We start from the raw sequence: 19,627 nt of genomic DNA, 5'->3' as shown, positions 1-19,627 counted from the left end.
ATTTTAAACAGTGCGACGATACAGTTTCTCTATGCGTTTAGGGTGCAGTCTCTGTAGACTTTATAGTGGCCGTCTGTTTGCTTCGGCTTTATCAACCCTAAATGTAAACACACCTGGAGGGCCTCTACTGGCCGTCTACACGCATTACACGTCTCGCTCTGAGGATTGAGATGGTGTGAGGAGACGCTGTTGTGATTAATATTGCATGATATTTCAGAGACGAGCTAATAGATAGGGAGGAGGAGGGCTTGTTTCTTCATGTCTGGATTTGATTTCTCACAGTATAGAGTATATTCCACCTGCTGCCCCTCTAAAGCCCCGGAGACGTGTCCCTTCTAATGAGTCCAGGCATGTTACGTCCCTTTATTACACTCTCTCGCTCGCAGTCCATCTCTAAACCCTGGTGTGGGCTTGTTATTTCTTGTCCCCTTTAATTAGGCACTGATGAGTCGGATCTGTTGCTGGAGTCCAGTTTATTTTAGCTTAAGACCTGATTCACTTTGGTTTTGTTTTCTTCATGCGTAACCCCTGAGGGAGTCTTCATCCTCCCTCGAGAGCGCTACACTTCCCCGATCAGATCGTTAGTCGCCACGTCAAACGGACTCGCTTAATGAGCTGGACACCTGCCCTCAGTTACTTTTAATTATTCAATGTCAGATTGTCTGAAATCACGCCAAAGCGCAGAACTGAAGCGTTTGAGGAACTGTTGAGGAAACGTTGTCAAAGGGAATGAGTTAACGTGTTCCTTTGGTCATCCTTCAGTTCTCGTGAATGATTGAATATCCAGCCGCAGTCGTTAAACTTGAGGAGTTGTTTTTCTTTTATTTCTTCTCAACCAAATAACATTCATGTTCCTTTGTGGTTTCTCTGGCTTATGATGTGTTCTTCAATAATGTTCTTTGAGGACGCAAACATGAAATGTGTGTCATCAGCAGGCGTGTGTGTGTGTGTGTGTGTGTGTGTGTGTGTGTGTGTGTGTTTTAACCCTCTCAGCTAGATCATTTGGTTAATTAATTAACCACTCATTGACAAAAAATCTGACATTGGTGTTATCTGACTCTTATCTATAGCTTTTTAATTTGCTGACATGCTAGAGATGTTCAGTTAGTTATTAAAAAAAAGGAAATTATCAACATTTCTTAAGATTAATCCTAAGAAGGTCTAAGAAAGAAATGTCAAATATTCTCAAATATTTACTTAAGAGCAAGAAATAAGAAGAAAATAGGAGGCTTTGGCTTCGGTTCGGACTTGCTGATCAACTCAATGACTCACTGGACTCGGTGTCTTGTTTTGTAAAGTGGCATGTATTTTAAATATAGTGAATTCAGGTTGACTGGGACAGCTTTTGCCATTGAGATGACTGGAAAAAAGAGTCATAATAAGTTATTTTTAAAGGATTAGTTCACTTTTGAATTAAAATGTCAGTTTCAGTGCAGCTTCAAAGAGCTCTACATGATCCCAGACGAGGAATAAGAGTCTTATCTAGAGAAACCATCGGCCATTTTCTAAAAAAAATAAAGATTATATACTTTTTAACCACAAATGCTCGTCTTGCACTGCTCTGTGATGCTCCACGCATTACGTAATCATGTTGGAAAGGTCACGTGTGACGTAAGTACCGATCCAGTGTTTACAAAGAGAACGTCAAAGACTAAGTCAAACGCCCTTTACAAAAAAAGTTTGTGTGAAGTAAAGTTGGAAGAGAAAATGAGATGGAGTTTTTCGCCCTACCACGGTACTTCCGTCGTGATTATGGCGTGATTATGTAATGCGTGGAGCATCACAGAGCATTGCAAGACGAGCATTTGTGGTTAAAAAGTATATAATGTTTATTTATTTTAGAAAATGGCCGATGGTTTCTCTAGATAAGACTCTTATTCCTCGTCTGGGATCATGTAGAGCTCTTTGAAGCTGCACTGAAACTGACATTTGGACCTTCAACCCGTTGAACCCCAGTGAAGTCCACTATATGGAGAAAAATCCTGGAATGTTTTCCTCAAAAACCTTCATTTCTTTTCAACTGAAGAAAGAAAGACGTGAACATCTTGGATGACATGGAGGTGAGTAAATTATCAGGAAATTTTAATAATGAAGTGAACTAATCCTTTAAACAAAGACTCAGCGAGGAGAATAAAACATGTATATTTATTTATCTCACAAACTATAGGGAGTATTTTTATGTGTAATTATGAATGTGAAAAATTACATTTGACTACTCAGTTGGTTATCTGAGCGACTAGTTGACTGATCGTCTAAAGGAAGCGGTGGTTTCAGGTTCATCACATCTGGCCATTAGACTCTTTCCTACATTCATGATTCACAGACATGATTTTCATGGTTAAAATACGTTATACTTTAAATTATTAATGTATGCTAAAATTAATGCCTGTATTGATGATAATTCAATTTCTGGTGAAGGATATTTTGACCACCAGTACATTGTGCACCTCTAGCCATTGGTTAAAGATGGTCTCACACTTTTCCCAGGGTTCACAGCTCCGTGTGAATGCCGATTTCCCACTTTCTCCCAAAACAAGATCCTTCAGGGCAGGAGATCCCGGAGGGGTTCGGAAGAAGGTGTGAGGGGAGTGATTTAGAGGGTGTGTGTGTGTGTGTGTGTGTTAGATAAAGTCTGGGGGTGTTTAGTGATAGTGTTGAGAGCTCACATTTATTCAAGGTCAACACACACACACACACACTGTTTTATCTTGTGTCCAGCATAGCAGTAATTTATAAGTGGTCAAAAGCTCAGATTAGCGTACTCCTGTGTGTGTTTTTGTGTGTGTGTGTGTGTGTGTGCGTGTGCACGCATTTTTGTGATTTATGAGGACACAAATTTGTATAATGACATGGGTATTACCCTGGTATTACGACATAAACATGAAATATGAGGACATTTAATGAGTCCTCATATTTGAAAAAGCTTTAAAAACATACTAAACAATGTTTTATTAAAAATGTAAAAATGCAGACAGTTTTCTGTGATGGGTAGAGTTAGGGTAGTGTGGGGGGAGAGAATGTACAGTTTGTACAGTATAAAAACCATTACGCCTATGGAGAGTCCTCACTTTGATAGCAAAACAAACCTGTGTGTGTGTGTGTGTGTGTGTGTGTGTCCTCTGCATATGATACAGAAGAATATCACTAACCAACATAAACACACACATGTTTACCTGACTCTGTAGAGGGTTTTCACATGAAACATTATTATCATATCATAACAGTATTTTCTTTCGAATATTTTTGGCATTTTTTATTTTCATGTGGAACACATCTTCATTAAGGTCTTTCAAGCAGTTATCGGTGAGAAACACCAGCACACGTGTGCATTCATATCAGTGTGGGGATTTCCAACATACAGATGTTTGTTATTGTTTTAAGCTGTTTTTCCAGTGGACGTGCCACCGTGAGGCCGAGGTTTGACTATCATTGTGAGATATCTCATCCTCATGAGAACACAGAGGCCACACACACTCTCAGACGTGTCCTGCTCTGAGTTTATACTATGATAAAGAAAGAATTAAAGCCATCTTTAACCCGTATGCTGTTATTGTGTAAGGAACACATCTAGATTTTCTCTGATGATCTTCTCTTCTTGTTTATTTCTCTCTGTAGAGTGTTTGAGTCTCACGTAGACTGGAGAATGGTGTGTTTTCCTGTCGTCTGGCCAGATAATGACATGTTCTTAAAGTCATTAGTCTGATTACACACACTCACTCTCTTGCTCTGATTTAATGTGGGATCTTCTCTGGGATGAGGTGGTCTGTGTCTCTCGCTCATTCCGTACCTTTCTGGCCACAGTCAGTGTTATAGATCAGTGTTTCTCAGCCGGTGGGTTTCAGGGAAACACAGCAGGGAAAAGAGACATTTATTCAAGTGTGCAGTTAGCTAAAAAATAGGAGTATACTTTAGGTGCATTTATCAGAGATATACTTAACAAAATTATACTTAAGTGTACTTGGCTTATGCTGAAAAGTAAGTCTATATTTGGCCTGTACTTGTACTTAATGTTTTGTTCAAAGAAACACTTAAGAAAAGTATTAATTGTATTCTTGGCTTGTAGTTCTGTTTACTCCTTTGATAGAGTAGCCTATCAAGTACTCTTTCCACATATAATGGTTGTGCTCAAATTTTATAAACTTACATGTTTAAAGTTTAAAGTAACACGTCAGGAATTAGTACACGGGTGGAACTGAAGTTGATGTGTTAGAAGCAAGAAAAATGGGCAAGCGTAAGGATTTGAGCGAGTTTGACAAGGGCCAAATTGTGATGGCTAGACGACTGGATCAGAACATCTCCAAAACTGCAGCTCTTGTGGGGTGTTCCCGGTCTGCAGTGGTCAGTATCTATCAAAAGTGCTGAACAGTGGTGAACCGGCGACAGGGTCATGGGCGGCCGAGGCTCAGTGAAGGCTGGCCCGTGTGGTCCGATCCAACAGACGAGCTACTGTAGCTCAAACTGCTCAAGAAGTTAATGCTGGTTCTGATAGAAAGGTGTCAGAATACACAGTGCATCAGTTTGTTGCGTATGGAGCTGCAGACCAGTCAGGGTGCCCATGCTGACCCCTGTCCACCGCCGAAAGAGCCAACAGTGGACACGTGAGCATCAGAACTGGACCACGGAGCAATGGAAGAAGGTGGCCTGGTCTGATGAATCACATTTTCTTCTACATCACGTGGATGGCCGGGTGCGTGTGCGTCTCTTACCTGGGGAACACATGGCACCAGGATGCACTATGGGAAGAAGACGAGCCGGCGGAGGCAGTGTGATGCTTTGGGCAATGTTCTGCTGGGAAACCTTGGGTCCTGCCATCCATGTGGATGTTACTTTGACACGTACCACCTACCTAAGCATTGTTGCAGACCATGTACACCCTTTCAGCAGGATAATGCTCCTGCCACAAAGCAAAAATGGTCCAGGAATGATTTGAGAAATTTGAGGTGTTGACTTGGCCTCCAAATTCCCCAGATCTCAATCCAATCGAGCATCTGTGGGATGTGCTGAACAAACAAGTCCGATCCATGGAGGCTCCACCTCGCAACTTACAGGACTTAAAGGATCTGCTGCTAACATCTTGGTCCAGATACCACAGCACACCTTCAGGGGTCTAGAGGAGTCCATGCCTCGACGGGTCAGGGCTGTTTTGGCAGCAAAAGTGGGACCAACACAATATTAGGAAGGTGGTCATAATGTTATGCCTGATCGGTGTATATATATGTGAGAAATAAACAATGTTAATAGATGTGTTAAATGAAAACAAACAATGTAAACAACTGTTGATATGTTTAATATTTCTCAAGTAACAAAAAGCAAGTCACTGAGTTGAAGTTGTAAGTCTTTGGATCTCTGTCGTTTCCTCCGGCATTGATCAGAGAGATTGAAGGTCATCTGCTCCGTAAGAGTGTTACAGCGTCTGAAGAGACCCTGCTTCAGGGTGATCTCCATAAGCTCAGAGAGGGAGAAATGACAGATTACAATCAAAACTGAGACATTACTCCTAGAGAGAGATGAACTATCCTCCAGTCTTGATAGATCTGCTCTCGGGGAGCGGGAATATATTGCCCCTAATGGGCCGGCGGTACGCTGGAGTCTTGGCACGCGGAGGGGCTGGAATGAGCGACGTCTATTCTGGAGGAAAAACATTTCGGCACGCGTCTCTCCAAATGATGAAGGACATCTCGCTCTTCGCTCGCTGACAGACCCGCGAAATAAAAAAATAAAAAACGCACCCCACGCATCACATCGGCATCAATAAGGCTTTTTCCTCGCTCTCATTGTTTACTCAGAGAGAGCTGTGGTAATGATCACCACAGCCAATGCAAATGTGTGTGTGTGTGTGTGTGTGTGTGTGTGTGTGTGTGTGAGTGTGTGAGAGTGCTCTTCTTGACAGGTGAAGAGATGAGAGCGCAGAGCTCAATATCTGGTGAAATGATGCCAACAGGAAGAGGAAAGTGTGAACGTGTGCTTGTTTTTATATGTGTGTATTGCAGTTTCTCTCAGCAGTGTGCTGTAATTAGTGCTTTTTAAAGTCACAATGAAATCAAAATTGGGTAACACTTTAGTATGGGGAACAATTCTCACTTTTAAATGCTTGCTTATTATCTTGCATACAGTATTTTGCATATTATCTTGCATACACTTTAAAAGCACATGTTAATGCCTTATTCTGTATGACCAATACCTAAACTTAACAACTACCTCACTAACTATTAATAAGCAGTAAGTTTATTGAGGCAGAAGTCATATTTAATAGTGAATATGTGTTTCCCAAACCAAAGTGTTACCTACAATTCTTATTTTTTATGGAATATCGCAGTGTTTATTCTAAATGATTTATCGTTTCACATCATTATTGTGTTAAATTCATGTTCCTGGTAACCTTGAATCAGAATATCTTCTCCTCCCTCTTGCAGCATCTCTTCTCTTCTCTGATGATGAGGGCGGGGCAACCTGTCACTCACATGAGATCCACCAATAGCAAACCACAACCATCCAATCAATTCCCCACAGACAAAATCAAGCCCCGCCCTACATTTGTTCTTGTTTGAGAAGCGTTTCACTCAGATATACAACACAATAGAGAAGAAAAGGCTAGTGTAACTTCAGTTTCATGACGACTTTAGTCAATCACCACATATAAACCTTAGCAACTACCCAGAGACACCATAGCAACCACCCTGAACATCTTAGAAACCATATAACAAAGATCTAGAGCGCTTTTGTTTGGACTGAACACATTCACACATGCAGATGCTCAGTCATCATGTAGGTGGCGTGTTGCTCTCATTGCTCTTCCGCCTGTCAACCTGCGTTGAAGTCTTTCCTGAGGGAAAACAAGAAAATGAGAGCTGCCTCTCTCTCTCTCTCTCTCTCTCTCTCTCTCTCTCTCTCTCTCTCTCTCTCCCGTCATAATGTTCCTCATCTTCGGTCTGAGAGTGTTGTATGTGTTTGTGTGTGTGTGTGTGTGTGTGTGTGTGTGTGTGTGTGTGTGTGTGTGTGTGAGTGTGTTGTGAGTCATCAGCCTTAAGCGATATTGATTGTGGTACATGCAGGGCTTCAGATGTAATCAATGTTTCATAATTTAATGCTCTGAAGAGTCATTTATGTGTTCAATAGAAACATGATGGATGATTGTGGGTGTAATGGATGTTTAGACATGATGCAGTCCAAACACAAGCCCTCGGTGAGCATCAAAATATCCATTCAGAGTTTTATCACTACTCAAAATGTAAACACTGTCAAATATGCAATATTTATGTAGTATTGCTTAGACTTTTTTTTAGTGTGTGTGTGAGTGTGTGAGTGTGTGTGTGTGTGTGTGTGTTTATTCTTATGACGAGCAAACCTGCAGGCTTCTTCATCCAGACCGATCTGCCTTCAGCATGATGACAGGGCAAATAAACTTGCCTTGTGATGGGAATAACGGGTTATAAATAAACAGCGTTACTTTTTTCAGTAACGAATAATCAAACAAATTACTTTTTCCCCCGTTACAACGCCGTTACTGACAATAACATGCCGAGTTACTATAATTGAGCTCACTGATGCAGTTTATATCCGAAACTCTCTCAGCTATAGGACCTGCAAAGTTTTTTCTCTGGTGTGTGTTGGGGTGGGACACATAAGCTAACTGATGATGATTGGTGTGTGACTAGACATGATAGACCTGCAAAGCGTTTTGTGTGTGTGTGTGTGTGTGTGTGTGTGTGTGTGTGTGTGTGCGTGTCAGAGCATGCGAGCTCAAACCGGAATACCCTTTGTGACATGCTGGATCAAAAATATGTGAAATAAGTTTTTTTCTAGTCGACTAGTAGTTGTTCATTTAAGCCATTAGTTGACTAATCTCATTTATATTAATTTAATTTCTTAAATACTGGAGAGAATAAACCATAATAATGAGTGTTTATGTAATAAAGCTTGCCATAAAGAACCGGCAAAAGTAATGATTATGAATGTGACAAAAAACAGAAAGGAGACATTTTAATTGTTTATTAATAAACTAGTGTTTTCTGAATCAGTGTCAGCTGCAAAGATGAAGTTGACATTGCTGACTCTCATCATCTCCACATGTGGACGCGCCTAGAGAGAGAATTTCATTCAGATTGCATAATCAGAAAGTAGCCTATTTTTTTTCGTTTTGAATTATTTCGTTTAAAGGTAGACATTTCAAGCTTTCTATAGATATATTTCTCATGTCTGTGAGGCAAGCAGCCGCTGTGTTTCGGTTCATGTAGCCTGTAAGACGTGCTCCAGTTCACGCGCAAGTGATCGCGCCGGCGCCTCCATGTCATGATTATATTGTCTGCTATATTTGCTTCTTATTTATTAAATCCAGGCAAATGGTTGATGAAACATTGATTAAAATTAAGATACAATTTTTACAAAATGAAATTCACTTTAAAGAAAGGCTTTCTACAAAAACAAAACTTGAATGAAGTGGTCAAAATCATGTCTGACCCACTCCATGTCTCCAGATATATTGCGCATCTTATGATGTTTTCTATCTTACTCCTGCTGTTCACTTTTCATAATCAAATAGATAAATTTAAAAAATAGCATAGGCCTATTTAAACATAAATATGAAACGTTTTCTTTAATGGCTACCAACACGTATAGTACAGTACAGAGAAATTTCATGTCGTGAGCAAGAGCGGATCATGAGTCAAGTCGGATCAAGCATCATTTATTTTTAGACTTATATTTAATATTGGGGACATCCAAGTTATTTGACATATTTGGGGGAAAAAAATGAAAAAGTAACACATTAGTTACTTTCCCTGGTAATTAGTTACTTTTATAATGATGTAACTCCGTTACTAACTCAGTTACTATTTGTGAGAAGTAACTAGTAACTATAACTAATTACTTTTTTAAAGTAACATGCCCAACACTGTATATATCCCATTTAACCTTGAAACAGAACAGATCTCACATCAAAACTACAATTTAAAACATAACCGTGTTGATTTCCTTTTCTAATAGCTTCATTTATCAGTTTCTTTGTGTCTGTCCTCATAGAGTGGATCGTCATTATCACTTTAAGGTTATTTGACTAATAATTTTTGGCAATGTTAGACGTTTCACATGTTCTTGTTCCAAATGAACTGAGAAAGAAAAGCAAACAAACACAGAGTGAATAAATCGCAGGTTTTCTCCTGACGCGGGTCTGATCTGAATGTGTCACCGCTGCACTTTCTTCCTTCTCTCAGTGTTTCCACCTGTGTTTGTTAACGTCTGCATCCATATGAGCACGTTACACACGCGTGTGTGTGTCTGTGTGGAGTTGACATGTCAAGCAGTGACAGCAGGATCCTGCGGTGTGACGTGTTTTATCATGCTGTTTCTGTGGCCCTGTATTAATTTAGAGAATATTCACAGTGAAGGCAAAACAACTACTAAACCAGATGATGAAGAAAAAAACAACTATGAATGGCGACCAAACTGATTTCAGTTTTGGTTTCAAATTGACCATTTAATTGAAATTCTACATGCAACACAAATGAGGATATTTTATCATCTTTATTTGATATATTTTATAAAGAGTGTCTTACATCTACAGGAACAATAAATGACAGATATTTTATCACAGCTCGTGCTGTTCTCTCCCTGACTAGCCTTATTATTCAAAACCAGTCTAAATATTCAGGGTTTTTAAGTCGAGTAGTCGTTCAGGAAGCCGCTGACAGTTTTGAAAGTGTCTAGTCATGCGCATCTCGACTTCAGAGCTGCTTTTGTCCGGGTCTGATGGGATAATTGCTGGAGTTCAGGATGTCACACCAGTCCCAGAATATCTCCCTCTGTCCTCTTCTCTTTTTTCTCACCTCATCTTTTCATCCTCTGTTCTTCCCTCCTCTTCTCATTTCAGCAATTTTCACTCTGGCCGAAGCCTTTTCCTCAGCTGAGACTCTGAGTCTTTGAATCATCCTCTCTGATAAACACTCCCAAACATGGAAATGTCAGGGAGATTTTCAAGTCTGGAAGAATCAGAAACAATTGAAACGTCATGGAAATTTCTGCACTGAATAGATTTTTTTTTCTGCACTAAATTATTGCATTAGCTGGATATTTCTGTTCATTAGTGCTGACGTAGAGTAAAACAGGCATGATAATGTGTTGGAGATTAACAATTATTGATTGTTCTATTAATTCAAACATACAATTGTAGCATTTTAATTACCTCACAACCCTACATGTAACCAGTGGTTTGGAGATTGTTCATTCAGCCGTTCATTCATTCAGTGTTTAGGTACTCAAAGGCTAAATATGGCCCGAAGTAGAATCAACAGAGCACTGGCTGGAAACTCTCTAACCATTACTGAAGCGACACTCACAGACTGTCAGAGGAACACACATCGCCTCTGTTCACTGGTGTAAAGCCGCGCTCACTCTAGACTCTGAGCTCACGAAATTTCTACGGACACTGTAACGGTCGTGATATAACGTCACACACTCCGGCGTCTTTTTTATTATCATGAATTCAACATATGTGACCCGAGCTGGCAAAATGAGTCGCAATGAGCAAATTTTGCAAAAATGAGTTATTGTTATTCTCACATTCTCTATTAAAAAACCTTCAAAATGATGTATGATTTGTTGTAATCTGACAAAAATGACTGAGCTACACCTGTTTGAAGTCGATAGAGTCAAAGTCAATTTTGAGAAAAATCGAGTTAAAGTTTTCTGAGGGCTCCAAAACAAAATCACCTTAAAATCCCTGGTAATACCACCAAATTTGGCACAAACCAAGTCAAAACCCATATCTGTAGGAAAAATATATATATATTAAACTTTTTTCCCCATGATTTTACAATTGTTTGATTAACATTAATGAAACAGACAGCTTATAAGACCTGCTGTATCACACGGATATAATATAATGTTACACATCAGATGTTTTTCCCCAACATTCACTTAAGACATAACAGATCATGTTTGCGTGAAAACTCGCCAAGACAGATTATTTTGAAATACTGTAATTCTGTGTAGCCTGTATCGGGATCGCACGCGCTCAGATCTGTCGGTCAGCGTGAGTAAGATCATTTTGTTTACATCAGCATGAGTTTGAAAATCACATTTCATTGGTTCAGACTCATGCCATCGAGAATTCACTCTGAATATTCACAAAGTTGTAATACTGCGCTTTAAAACGATACTAAACTTGTGCTGAGGGAAGAGCCAGTCGTCCAGAAGAGAACAGAGAAAAACTTCATTTGTCATGGTCAAAGGAAAGCTACTCCTCTCAGAAAACATACAAATAAATATACTTTTAGATGTTTAATTGCTATTTAGAGCATTGGGATCGCTAGACTCATTTTTGTGAAAACCTCAATTTCGACCAAAATTGAAATTTTTCATTTGTTTTGCCTGATGCTCGAAATTATCCAGTGCTCATTCCCACTCATTTTGCCAGCACGGGTCACATATAACAAATAGTAAAACATTCAAAATGTACAAATGTAAAAATCTACTCGACTTTACTGCAAAAATATGCATTCCTTTAATTTACACTGTGACGCATCGACCTTCTACTGGTCACACGTCTTCACATGATACGAATTCGCAGGTCACACGAGACATGCTCATAAACTACGACGGAAACAAATTTACTGAATAAATCCCTCAACACCTCATGTGACTTTTCCTCAGCAGAGGCTGTGATTGGACAACTGGACTAACCAGCGGACCAATCACATCGCAGCATCTCAAATGTTGGTTTGGTGGTTCTGAAACGCCCGAGTCAAAGTCTGTCATCAGAATGATTTGGTTTAATTCCTCCAGAAGGGTCTCACACGATTGTGTTCCCAAACAGCATCTGAACGCAAGATCACATGACGGCGTTTATTGTGTTTCGTCTGACGCTCTGAGACCAACTCATTTATGATGGAGGAAAAAAGAGCCCGATTGAAGAAACTTACATTTTTATTACTGATATTTTGCACCAATTTCCCAGGAAGTGATGATTTTGTTCTCTTGAACACATGGGATGGAAACACTGCTTTATATGCACGTGTTCTGTGCGATATTCCAGTTTTGCGCACAAGCTAAATATGCAGCTTTGAATGGACACACATCTACTGGTGCAGGATTGAGACGAGATTCTGCATGAACGATGGCTGATCAGCAGAATTACTGTACGAGTGAATCCTGTAGTATGAACTTCAGCGCGAGAAAGAGAGAGAGAGAGAGAGAGAGAGAGAGGGCTGTATGATGGCATTCAGCCAGAACACTTCTGAAGATTTACATCATAATCGGCTCATAAGCATTACTGACCAAGAGCGGTCCAGAGATTTGCTTTGGAAATGTCAGAGGCATTTTAAGAGAGATCAGTTTAAAGAGCTAGAAGAAACCGCTATCGATATTCCCTCACACGGCTGCAGATGGCCGCGGCTCTAATTGAAATGGCTTCTCCTCTGTCTGAAAGCCGCGGACCTGGCCTGATACGGCTGGGTCACTTTCAGATTGCAGGCTTAGCTCTCGGAGGCTTGATCGCTGCGATCTTGACGCCAGGGCACGACATTAAAGCTTCATTTGGAAAGCGCTGCACAAAAGCCAGACCTTCACATCGAGGCAGAATACTGAACTCCGTTCAATCTTTGAGTTAAATAATGGAAACATACGACTGACCTCACCATTCACAGGCTTTTCAATTACGCCTCTTCTGTCCTCGTGTGGGTGTTTGCTCGAGAAGCTTTTTCTACCAGAAATGAGCAACTGTTTGGGAAAATCTGTTTTGTCTTTCGAGATTAACAAAATGAGTTTTGGCGCTTAGTTGTATATAAACAGGGACTATCTCTGATAGCTGTAATGACCGCCGCTGAAGCTCTGAGACACAGAGACCCGTCTGTTTCACTGCTGCCGTCAGGAGATGTAGAACTACAGTTGAACAACCAGGTGTAGTTTAATTTCAGAGCTGTATAACTGGGTTAGATTACACTGGTAAAAAGGAGGTTCACCTTAGCACACATTCAAAAAGAGTACTTATTAGGGAAATAATACTTAAAGGATTAGTCGAAAAGAAATGAAGAAAACATTCCAGGATTTTTCTCCATATAGTGGACTTCACTGGGGTTCAACGGGTTGAAGGTCCAAATGTCAGTTTCAGTGCAGCTTCAAAGAGCTCTACATGATCCCAGACGAGGAATAAGAGTCTTATCTAGAGAAACTATCGGCCATTTTCTAAAAAAAATAAAAATGATATACTTTTTAACCACAAATGCTCGTCTTGCACTGCTCTGTGATGCTCCACACATTACGTAATCATGTTGGAAAGGTCACGCGTGACGTAGGCAGAAGTACCGATCCAGTGTTTACAAAGTGAACGTCAAAGACTAAGTCAAACGGCCTTTACAAAAAGAGTTTTTCACCCTACCGTGGTACTTCCACCTACGTTACACATGACCTTTCCAACGTGATTACGTCATGCGTGGAGCATTGATCAGGAAATTTGACTTCTGAAGTGAACTAATCCTTTAAGTGCACTTAAGTAGCCTTTTATTTCATTAATATTATTTTATTTGCAAGTGCAGCTTTTTTCCTATAGGATTAGAGTTAGTGTTTGATTTAGGGTTAGTTGCATGTAATTATGCATAATTTACTGTTAATACTATAGCAAGTACATGTAACATGTCTCAAAGACACTGTAAAATAAAATGTTACCATATATACCTATATTTGAAGTACACTACAAGTGCACATTCAATACAATTAAGCACTCTTCTTTCTCACAACGGTAGTAACAGAGGTGTAGTGTAATAATAGAAATGTTCTTTAATAGTAATGTGAAAATTTGTTCGTTCATTTGATTCAGTCGTATGAACTGAATGGCAGCTCGTCTAAAGGACATGTTTCTCTGTTTCTCTGTGCAGGTCATCTTTGAGGCGGAGGTGACGAACGGCAGACGAGGATTTATCGCCATTGATGACATCCAGGTGCTCAGTTACCCGTGCGGTGAGTCAGCAGTGTGTGTGTGTGCGTGTGTGTGTGTGGTCTAGAAGTCTAGACTGTTCAGAAGGTTTAAACCCTGCAAACTATCATCATTGTGTCTGTGTGTAAGACACTTAACTCTAGGTTACTTCAGGAGGATTGTCCCTACTATTTAAAGCAGCTGTAATTTCCTAAAAGTCACACACTTTAAAGTCAAACTATACATGTGTTATAACTGACTCTGCTTACTGAACTGGGACAGTATTTTAAAGACCCCATGAAATCAATATCCATAGTCATCCATATGCTACTGTAATGATAAAAGCTGACTAGCAAATACAAACTTTTAGCAGATATACGCAGGAAAAATGAGCAACATTTATTTTCTGGAAAAAACAAAATGCATCACAGTTTCCACAACAGTTTTCAACATTGATAATAATCATAAATGTTTCTTGAGCAGCAAATCATCATATCAGAATGATTTCTGAAGGATCATGTGACACTGAAGACTGGAGTAATGATGCTGAAAATTCAGCTTTGATCACAGGAATAAATTACACTTTACTATATATTCACATAGAAAACAGCTGATTTTCATCGGCCAGTGATACAGACACCGTTTCATTTTGAGTCTTGATGTGAAATAGTCTTTTGATCAATTTTTAAAAGTGAAATATTTTCAGGGAATGAGCGGTAATGACATGACTGCGGGAAGTGTTTTTATGGGCACATCAGCAGTGAAGAGCAGCGTGATCAATAAATGATCAGAGCACAAACAGTAAATAAGGACAGAGAGCTGCGGTCGAGCTGTAGCAGGTGATGCTGATCCTCTGGGAACTCAAGTTTGTCTCATATATAATTAGCTCTCATTGCTGCCGAGTGCTGCTCTTAACATGCAGCGTTTAGGGTCAAGAGACGCACAATCAGCAGATGCACAGTTCAGCACTCCAAATGTCAGCAATGTACATATAATTTTAAGTGATTAATATTTTGCCATCTCTCCAGGTTAGCAGTAGTCATGCGCGTGTGGATCAGGCGCATCCGCTGGGATCAGAGCTTAGCCATGATAATATAACAGGTATTCCCAATTAACGGCTAGTCCATGAGAGCACAGGGATTACTGCCACTCCAGCATGGATTATATTCCCTCTGAACGCTGCTAATAAAGCTTCCCGCTGATCACGGGCGACATCTTATTAAAATGATGCAGGATGAGAGGGAGATGAAGGAGGTTTGTTGTACGTCCGTGCTGGAGAATGTTTCTGACGCTAAAAGAGCATTTATTTTGAAGGCGCCCCATCAGAAGCACTGGTGAGAGCGATGAAGCAGTTTCAGCTCATTCGGCACAGCTACACCTAGAACAGATCAACACACGTTAGATTTCCCCTCCGGACAGAGCAGTGTGTCAGCTTCAGCACAGAAATAATGAAATACTCAGCCATTCATCTGTTTCCTGGATCATTATGTGTAAATAGAGTGAGAAGTTGAAAATGTATAGTCATAAATCTGATCTTTCATACAGTATATTTTTCCCCTGAATTCCATTTATAATGCCAGGAATGACTGATTGCACCAAAAACTGTTTTTATGACCATTTTCCACCCTCTCTATGACCCGCGGTAAATTTGGTCAACTTCTCACACTCGGATACAGATACTGGATGGATGGATGGATGAATGGATGAATTGATGGATGGATGGACTGATATATGGATGAATTGATGAATGGATGGTTGGATGAATGGATGGATGGATGGATGGATGAATATGGATGAATGGATGGACGGATGGACTGATGGATAGATGAATGGATGGTTGGATGGATGGATGGATGGATGGATGGATGAATATGGATGGATGGATGGACTGATGGATAGATGAATATGGATGAATGGATGGTTGGATGGATGGATGGATGGATGGATGGATGGATGAATGGATGGACTGATGGATAGATGAATATGGATGGATGGATGAGTATGGATGAATGGATGGATGAATGGATGGACTGATGGATAGATGAATATGGATGGATGGATGAATGGATGATGGATGGATGAATGGATGGATGGATGGATGGATGAATATGGATGTATGGATGTATAGATGGATGAATGGATGATGGATGGATGAATGGATGGATGGATGGATGGATGTATAGATGGATGAATGGATGATGGATGGATGGATGAATGGATGGATGGATGAATGGATGGATGAATGGATGGAAGGATGATGAATGGATGATATGGATGAATGGATGGATGGATGAATGGATGAATGGATGGATGGATGAATATGGATGAATGGATGGATGGATGAATATGGATGAATGGATGGATGGATGAATATGGATGGATGGATGAATATGGATGAGCTCAAAGCTGCAGATTAATCCTAAATGTCACAGAACTCAGATTTTGATTTCATGGAGTTTTTAAACAGGCAGTTTTTTGCTGCTGTTCCTTTAAGAGCTTGTATGTAAATGACTTCTGTTATGATTGGACGACTTCTATGCATGTCAAACAAGTAACAGAGCTCATACTGAAATATAAATGTTATTTATTCTCAGTAAATGTTCTGGAGGGAACAGAGTTTTTGAGTCGTCATTTTTATTATAAATAGCAAGACAAACTCTGTTTTCCGTCATGTGGACGTTTGTGATATCATCATCATCATCACGTTCAACAGAAGAGATCACCTGATCAATCACACACACGTACATGTGACTCAGTGTGGCGCGGCGGTTCTGCTGTAACTCGAGATCTGCTTCTTCGTCTCATTGTTCCTCTCTGTGTGGCGTCTGCTTCACTCCTGTCAGATGGACACCAGAGAGAGACTGAGAGATCCACAGCTGCTCTTACTCTCAGATGGATTGGTTCATGAACTCATTATTGGAGTATGATCTGAAATCAAACGGGAAAAAATGAGTGGATATACACCAGAATGATGAACACACACCACCGTTTCAGTCATTTGTACTGTTACAGATGAATCATGTAAATACTGTCCAGAGTCTCAATCGAGGAGACAACGGTGATAATTCAGCAGCTTCAAACCTTCAACCACTGTGATCACCTCAAACACACACCATTCATTACCAGTAACTCTGTGTGTACATCATTTGAAGTCCGTCTTTATTTCTCCTGCCTGTGTTAATGTGCCCGTTTTGGGAGTGTTTTGGGAGTGTTTTGGGAGTGTTCAGCACTGGTTAACTCTGGCAGTTTAGTATTCTGGTATTGAGCTGTAATGTCATGCGTTGCTGTCCTTTCCTTCTAATACAGATAAATCCCCTCACTTCCTGCGTTTGGGGGACGTGGAGGTGAACGCCGGACAGAACGCCACATTCCAGTGCATCGCCACGGTCCGAGACGCGGTCAACAACAAACTCTGGCTGCAGGTGAGATCTGAAACACACGTCCAGCACTCACACCAAATCATATGAGAAGTGTTTGTCCTCCATTTCAAACGTTGGGAAATCTGTTTGCTATCATAACTACCCTTCTGAAAAAAGAGCTACGCTTAAGCATACTTTTAAAAAAGAGTGTTTATTACGGAAACGATGCGCTTTAAAACAACGCTTAATTTCAAATTGAACGTATAGTTGCTAATGAAACTAAATAAAAGTGTATTATAGTTTAAATTTATATTAAATGCAATTAGCTGAACTTTTAGTGCTTTTTGACCCACTTAAGTGCATCTTTGCATGTAATTTCATAATTACATATATTGTCTTTTAAATTATGATTAAAGTGCACTTTATAGTCACTAATAATCATTTATAGTACACTAAAATATACTTTAATGTAATTTATATTGAAACTTGTATGTCATGTATTTAAATATTTGTAATTGCACATGAAGTAGCAAATTTGTACATTTAAAATATTAACTTTAAATTGAATATTGGACACAGTTAAAATGATAATAAAGCACTTTACATGTGCTTTAATATGTTAAATACTTCTTTAAACATTATTACAAGAGTGCACTTTTTAAAAGATGTCAGAAACAGTCATGGAAGTGTCTCTCTTTAAGTGTCCTTTTATTTCATGAATGTATTATGATTACACTTTATTTCTGTGATCTACTTCAGATATTCTACTAACTATTTCTTACTGATAGTCAGCAGAATGTCTGTTTGAAGCATCAAAATAAAGTGTCAGCAGATATTAAGCAGACGGTCTACTAATACTCTATAATATTCCAATAAGAGTTAGTTGACACGATAGTTAGTAGAATGTCTAATGGACTACGGAAATAAAGTGTAAGTACAGTTTAAAAAAATTAAACCATATTTCCCGCTGCTGTCAGTGACCCATCAGAACAGACTGTGACTGGATTTTGGGTTGCGATCCACCAGTCGAGCACCATTGAGCTAAAGTCTTTTTAACGCAATCCGTGTTTTAGATCAGAGATGGGTTTCACCCTAATTGGCCGGGAATGTCAAGTTCAGGATGTGCGGGAGCAAACAATTCTGCTGTTTTTAAGTTTGATTTCACGATACTCAAAGAATTGCATCATTTTCGGAAACTATATCGCATATTCATGGTCAACGGGTGTATATATAACCACAACTACTAATCAAGCAGCTGGAGAGACGCGGGTTCATTACAGCCGAGCCTGTCACAGAGAGAGCGTCTCCTCTCCTGCCCCTCAAATCTTCCCACTTTATTCATCCTGAAGGAAAATCCTGCTCTCTTAATGATGTCTGTGTCAGCGGGGTTTTCATGTCTGCGTGTTGTGCCTTGCCCTGCCGCTGCCCTTTCGTTGCGATTAACTAATGAGAGCGCTTCACGTACAGAAGACAGTGCAGAGAAAGATTGAAAGAGAGGAAGTGCCTGACAGGGTGGTAAAGTGTGTAGGAACGGTGACCTTTTCTGCTCTGATACACGAGGAGGTGAAAAAATGAAGAAATGCAAGCAAGTGCTGGTGTCTGCTGCACTTCTGACTAATATGAGATGGCAGTGTTAAAGGGGCTAATGAATGATCCTCTGTAGCACACACACTCACACACACTCACACACACTCACACACATCGCCCGTGACACGGACTGCCGTCACTCATCCAGTCAAGCGTATGACTGGAACTTCAGCCCCGTCCCACAGAACAAGCTTAACGTTCAGTTCTGCTGGTGCTCTTATGAAGTCAAGTCCCAAATTCGCTTTGGCATAGTGACGCTTTGGCATAGTGAGACGGGCTACATATGCTTACTCCAGTAATAAGAGTAAAGCTTAAAGCTTAATTACAAGCAGCTAACCCTAAACCAAACCCTTTCCCTAGCCTTAACCCTACAGTAAGTACTGTATTGTTCCAAATATGAAGACAGTGTTTTTTTCTTAGAAATACTTCTGAAAAAACAGGTTCTCATATTCAGGGTCTAGACTTTTACATGTCAATAATACACCCGCAACAATAGGTGGCGCCAAATATGCGTAAAACGAGTGTGCCAAGAAATACGGTGTTTCACTGTAATGTGAGAAGATCGCGAGCGCAAAAAACGCTAAAGGCCCGTTCACACTAAGAACGATAACTATAAAGATAATGATAAAGATATAGTTCTAAAAATCATTCTGAATATAAAAGAATAGCAGTGTCCACACCACAGCTATAACGATAACGATATCATTGGGATCACTTTCAGAACAATATTTTCCAGCTGTTGAACGATAAAACACTGACAGCCAATCAGAATCCATTC

The 19,627-nt window shown here is 40.0% G+C and overlaps 1 protein-coding gene across 19 annotated transcripts in view; it reads left to right on the top strand.

The window, feature by feature from the left end:
* Positions 1–19,627, top strand: part of ptprk (protein tyrosine phosphatase receptor type K) — a 166,487-nt gene that overhangs the window by 64,029 nt on the left and 82,831 nt on the right. For all 19 annotated transcript variants that reach the window (XM_051876486.1, XM_051876485.1, XM_051876484.1 and 16 more), the window contains 2 exons: positions 13,866–13,947; positions 17,210–17,325. In XM_051876486.1, coding sequence (XP_051732446.1) covers positions 13,866–13,947; positions 17,210–17,325 — 198 coding nt within the window. The remainder of the gene's footprint in view (positions 1–13,865; positions 13,948–17,209; positions 17,326–19,627) is intronic.

This window comes from Ctenopharyngodon idella, chromosome 20 (genome assembly GCF_019924925.1).
Source record: "Ctenopharyngodon idella isolate HZGC_01 chromosome 20, HZGC01, whole genome shotgun sequence".
In the NCBI taxonomy this organism is placed as follows: domain Eukaryota; kingdom Metazoa; phylum Chordata; class Actinopteri; order Cypriniformes; family Xenocyprididae; genus Ctenopharyngodon; species Ctenopharyngodon idella.
Note: the sequence above shows the minus strand (reverse complement) of the source record. Positions and strands in the feature narration are given on the sequence as shown.